This window comes from Physeter macrocephalus, chromosome 19, assembly GCF_002837175.3.
Source record: "Physeter macrocephalus isolate SW-GA chromosome 19, ASM283717v5, whole genome shotgun sequence".
Lineage (NCBI taxonomy): Eukaryota > Metazoa > Chordata > Mammalia > Artiodactyla > Physeteridae > Physeter > Physeter macrocephalus.
In genome coordinates, this window is record NC_041232.1 from 67,248,113 (window position 1) to 67,254,227 (window position 6,115).

The window sequence follows — 6,115 nt, forward strand, 5'->3', positions numbered from 1 at the left end:
TTTTTTTCATTTGTGCTTTCATGTTGCAGGTCCACTAACTTTCTGGTATATTTTCCCTATAAACAGGTCGGCATGGAGATGGAGGTTATTGGCCAGTTGATACTAATTTGATTGATAGAAGCACTCTCAATGGTAAGTATATAAATTAGGTTCTATTGGATTCGTTAAAGTAATTAAAATTGTTAATTCTAGAGCGTCTGAGGCAAATTTTCTATTGACTGCAAGTGCCAAGAACCCCAGACTTAGGGTTTTAGTGGGAATAATAAGAATGTGAAGTTATTAACAAACCTGGAGCATATTCCACCAGGAGACAATGCCGATGAGAGTTGACAAGTACACAAAACAGTCAGAAAAGTCCAAGCATGGAGAATTTTATAAATGATGCATGGCTGTTAACTATCTACGTTTGAAAGTACTATATATGTTTGAAATATTTCTACAATTTTATTGTAGAGAGGTGACTGAAACCCACTCAGTTTCATAAACTGAAGTTAGTGGGACTTTTTCAAGAGTCAGAGTGCCAGGAAATTAAGAGGCAATCGGAATATGGACAATTGAGAAAGAATAATTATTTCCTCACAGTTTCCATCCACTACTGAGCAGTGGTTATGTATGTTACAGGTGAAGCAAATGTAAGCCAAAGACACAGAACAGTATACTCTCTTAAACTGCGTGTCCTAAAGAACACTAATCTTGGATAGAATTGTCAAATGGAACAACTGAAAATACAGGAGGCCCAGTAAAATTTGAATCCTTTCTAATTGCCTGTGAATCTGAGATAAAGAAAAATATTGCAAGGGATTACCATCTCAACGTACATAGGCATCTCAGTGTACATATCTGTAGGCAACTAGAAATAATTCAAATTTAACTGAACCTCCTTTATTTTTAATTACTAAATCTGGCAATCCTAATTCTGGATCAAGTTTAGAAGTTTGCTATGGACTATTTTAACTTGCCCTTCAAAAGAAAATGATTGAAAAGAAACCTCAGCCCAAATTTGATGTTAAAAGATAAGTCAACAGATAAGGATTTTTCTTTTCACAGGAGTCAAACTTCAGATGAAGAGAATAACAGTAATTGAGAGAAATGCATGTCACTTTATTTTATTTTTTTACTATTTAAGATTCCTAGTGAGAAATATAATTGTAATTAAATTTGATCTGATATACATTATCTCACAGGAGAAATTCATGAAGATAAAATAGATGAACGGCATCCAATGACTGAGCCAGTTTAGATGGATTGTTGGCATTACTCCTCAATTTTCTGCAACACGTAATGATGTTTTAGGCATTTTCCGTTAAATGAATGGGATGAACAAAGTACCTGAAACATTTCTAGAATCCCTACTGGAATAACTAATTATTACAGGCTACATGATTTATTAAGGTGACTTGATAACCTCAGAGAGGCACGGATGGTAGTGGGCATACTTAATCTATTTCCTATTCTATTTCACTATCCAGTAATTGATAGTAAATATGTAATTTGCTTTTAGCTTGGGCTCTTACAAGCAAATCAGTAAAGGCATCTGAAAATTCTACCTTCCTAATTAAAATTCTACTAACGTCTTATACCTTAAGAAGGGGGTATATTTTCAAATTATATATATAAGTGAAAGCTTGACTTATAAAACTCTAACCCCACCACACCTTTGCTAAGTAGGCTGCATAAATAAGAACAAAAAAAATCTTGAAATTTCTTGAGTTTTTGAACCTCATACACAATGAAAATTTCATACATCCCCTCACGTAGTGACAGAATTAGAGAGGTTTCCTACCTCTCCTTATACTTCTGGATTCATCCTTCAAAGAATTGTAATAGAATAATGGTTTATTGTCAGGGTACTCAAGACACTTGCAAATAAATTTAGACCTCGCTAATCATTTACTTTCTCTTACAACGTGTCACTGTTTTAAAAAAGCACTCTTGGAATTCAAATAAAGAAAAACAAGGCTATAGTTCATGTTTACTCTTGAAGTTGGAAGCCCTTAATTAAATTGAGGAAACTGAAGAGGCTTCCTAAATTATTTTCTGATGGCAGGTAGAATCAAAGCTAATATGTGGTGATATGGTAGTATTTTACTTTTATGATGCATTCAATTTTGTGGTCCACATTCTTAAAGCAGGAAAACCTTCAACTTCTGAAAATGTGATTTTGTAGTTTATATTTGTATGAAGGATGACACCAGTGAAAATTCTTCAGTTCAATCCTTTTTTCATTGGGGAAGATAAATCACCAATTTCTTTTTGTTGGTAGCTTTTCCTAAAATTTTCAAAATTAATACTTTTGGTAAAGAGATCTACAAACCCTGCAAAAGCGTTGTTATATTGACTTTAACCTTTGAAAACTTAAGTTTGATAGGTGTTGATACTTTGGTGAAGCATTATTTTGAAATTAATGTTATTAATTAATTTTTGTATATTTAGAATTGTATTAGATATTCTGTAAAACATGACTTAAAACTCTGTGTTTAGGAGAAAAAGCCATGATTTTCCCTCTAGTTTTCATTTCCCTTAAGTAAAGATAATTAGAGTGTCCCAGGGGTCTCAAGCTCTAGTCTACGAGAGGCTCTGCCCACCTACTATCTAAACATTATCCATATGAAATGATGTTAAGGCCCTCAGACTAATCCCAAACCCCAGGTTCTAGAACTGACTTTGCCATGGATTAGAAATGTGTGAATCAAGTCACTTAAACTCTCTGGATCTCAGTTTTTCATCTGAACATAGAAAGTGTTAAGCTAGATCAGGGTTTCTTAACTACAAAACTCTTGCCATTTGGAACTGGATAGTTTTTGGGGGACTGGATAATTTTTTTGTCATTGGGTTCATCCTATGCACTGTAGGATGTTAAGCAACATCCCTGGCCTTCATCCACTAGATGCCAGTAGTATTTCCCCTCTACCATGTTGTAACAACCAAAACTGTCTCTAGACATTGCCAAATTTCCCCCTGGGGGGGAAAATCTCCCCAGTTAACAACCACTGAGCTTGATTAGCATTCCCCAAAGGTTGGTCCAAGGTACATGGGTCCCATGAGAATCTCTGAGAAAAAAAGTGTTCCATTGTCAAGTAATCATTGGGAAACTCGTTTGGTATTCACTTCCTTTGCCAGGCCCTCGCCTTCTACCTGAATACTAGAGGATTAGTCTTGAGAGAGCATCTCTGCTCACTCTATACCCTTGAGTTTGGTGATCTCATCTACTCCCAGGCTTCAAATTCCATCTATATGCCAGCTCCCACATTTATATATCTAACACAGACCTTCTAGCTGCCTCTTTACAATTCATCATAAGATCTCAACCCTGACATATTCAAGACTGAACTTTTGTTCTTGCCCCACTGAGCCTACCTGCCCTTTCACCCTCTCCCTCATCCTAGACATAAGTATATTGCTGAGGCCTGAACCTGACCCTCCTTTCTTTCCTGCCCCAAGTGCAATCTGCTTTATTCATTTACTTTCAAACTATATTGTGTACGTGTCCTCCTTGCTTGACTAAAGTTGCCACCATCTCAGTTTAAGCTATCATCAACTCTCACCTGGAGAATTCGATATCCTCTTAGCTGGTCTCTTTTTCCATCACCAACCCCTCTCCACGCAGAGGGAAGAGATGTCTCCTTGGAACAAATCAAGCCTGTCACTTCTTTGCTGAAAACTCTTAAACCATCTGTGATTTTACCGAGGATAACTGAACGTGATCTACAGGGCTCATGTGAACAAGGTCCTGTTTCTCTTTTCAGCCTCATTTTGTGTCATTTCCTTTTTGCTCCCAATGTTCCAGACACACACAGAGTCTGCTCTCAGTTCCCTTGCAAAGGAACAAGAACTCCTAGCAACACTTCATAATTTAGCTTAAATGTCGCTTCTATAATGAGGACTTTCATGACCTCCCTCCTCTGTCAATGACCTCGTATCACATCCTCATGTTATATCTTTCTACTTGTCTTTAAAATACCAACTATAGTGGTAATGTTATATTTATTTGCTTCATGATTTGTTTAATGTAAATCTTGTCCAGTGACTTGTAAGCTCCATGAGATCAACAATTATGCCCCCCTCTTTTTTGGTAGGGAGCAATCAATATGCTAATTTGGAAATTATTCTCAGACTACACAATATACAAGAAGACCATGACGTATACGTTATTAGGAAATGATATATATGTGGCCCCATAAATACATTCTAATGGTTTCATAACCTGGCTGTTTTTCCTTCTCCACCCTTCCAGAAAAATAGCTCAGAAATGGAGCTTTCACAACTCCCTTCTATTGGCTATGCCTTGATCTCAGGTGAGAAGTAACCTGACATTCTATTCATGTCACAGTGACCCAGATGGGGTACATGTTTCAGGAATGGAAGACAAAACATTTAATATATAGGAATTTTTTTTCTTCTCTGGTCCAACTAGTTGGGCAACCCTCTGACTATCTCACAACTGTGTATGTCTTATCTCGTATTGTTTCTTTTTGCCTACTTGAATCCTTTCATGGCTTTTCCCCCTGCCTCCAGCTTTATTGGAAAATAATTGACATATAACATTGTGTAAGTTTAAGATGTACAATGAGCTGATTTGATCCACTTAAATAATCCAGAATGATGACAACCATAGTTAACACCTCCATCATATCATATAATTACCACTTACCCATAGTTTGATCACAACATCATATCCACAGCACCAAATTGGATCTTATTTAAGGAATAATTGAATACATTCTCTGCCATTTCTGCGCTACCTCTCCTGGCAATGCAAAGCTCACATTACCATGTTCAAAATTCTGATATTTGAGGGAAAAAATATGTTTTCCAACTTAATTGACCAAGGAACCTTTTTCCCCCATAATGGTGATTAATATTTCATTTTAGGGAACACTGGGCTAGATTATCTGTGAGATCTCTTCCAGCTGATTGACTATATAGTACCTTATTTTAGAGTGAAATGCTTTGAAATATTCAATGCCATGTGAATGTCTGTTCAAATTCAAAGGCCTGTGAAATTATGAAGACTTACGTTGAGCTGAAAGTGTTCTAATAACAAAACTGTTATCTGAGAACACTGCAATCATGGGAGGGAAGTTAATTTCCCAACTAGAAGCTTTCATTGGATCTGTTTGTCTCCCCAGAACTGAACTTGTCAATCTTTTTTTTTTTTAACATCTTTATTGGAATATAATTGCTTTACAATGGTGTGTTAGTTTCTGCTTTATAACAAAGTGAATCAGTTATACATATACACATGTTCCCATATCTCTTCCCTCTTGCGTCTCCCTCCCTCCCACCCTCCCTATCCCACCCCTCTAGGTGGTCACAAAGCACGAAGCTGATCTCCCTGTTCTATGCGGCTGCTTCCCACTAGCTATATATTCTACGTTTGGTAGTGTATATATGTCTATGCCACTCTCTCACTTTGTCACAGCCTACCCTTCCCCCTCCCCACATCCTCAAGTCCATTCTATAGTAGGTCTGCGTCTCCACTCCCGTCTTAACCCTAGGTTCTTCATGACCTTTTTTTTTCTTAGATTCCGTATATATGTGTTAGCATACAGTATTTGTTTTTCTCTTTCTGACTTACTTCACTCTGTATGACAGACTCTACATCCATCCACCTCACTACAAATAACTCAATTTCGTTTCTTTTTATGGTGAGTAATATTCCATTGTATATATGTGCCACATCTTCTTTATCCATTCATCTGTCAATGGACACTTAGGTTGCTTCCATGTCCTGTTCTTTGGAGAAATATCTATTTAGGTCTTCTGCCCATTTTTGGATTGGGATGTTTGTTTTTTTGTGATTGAGCTGCATGTGTTGCTTATAAATTTTGGAGATTAATCCTTTGTCAGTTGCTTCATTTGCAACTTTTTTCTCCCATTCTGAGAGTTGTCTTTTGGTCTTGTTTATGGTTTCCTTTGCTGTGCAAAACCTTTTAAGTTTCATTAGGTCAAAAAGAATGGTGTGATTTATGTCATAGAGTAGTGTTCTGCCTATGTTTTCCTCTAAGAGTTTGATAGTTTTTGGCCTTACATTTAGGTCTTTAATCCATTTTGAGCTTATTTTTGTGTATGGTGTTAGGGAGTGTTCTAATCTCATACTTTTACATGTACCTGT

The 6,115-nt window shown here is 36.6% G+C and overlaps 1 protein-coding gene across 1 annotated transcript in view; it reads left to right on the forward strand.

Annotated features, from left to right (window-relative positions):
* The window catches only part of DCC (DCC netrin 1 receptor), a 948,035-nt gene that overhangs the window by 826,820 nt on the left and 115,100 nt on the right, over positions 1 to 6,115 (forward strand). Inside the window, exon 25 of the mRNA XM_028479946.1 lies at positions 67 to 132. Coding sequence (XP_028335747.1) covers positions 67 to 132 — 66 coding nt within the window. The remainder of the gene's footprint in view (positions 1 to 66; positions 133 to 6,115) is intronic.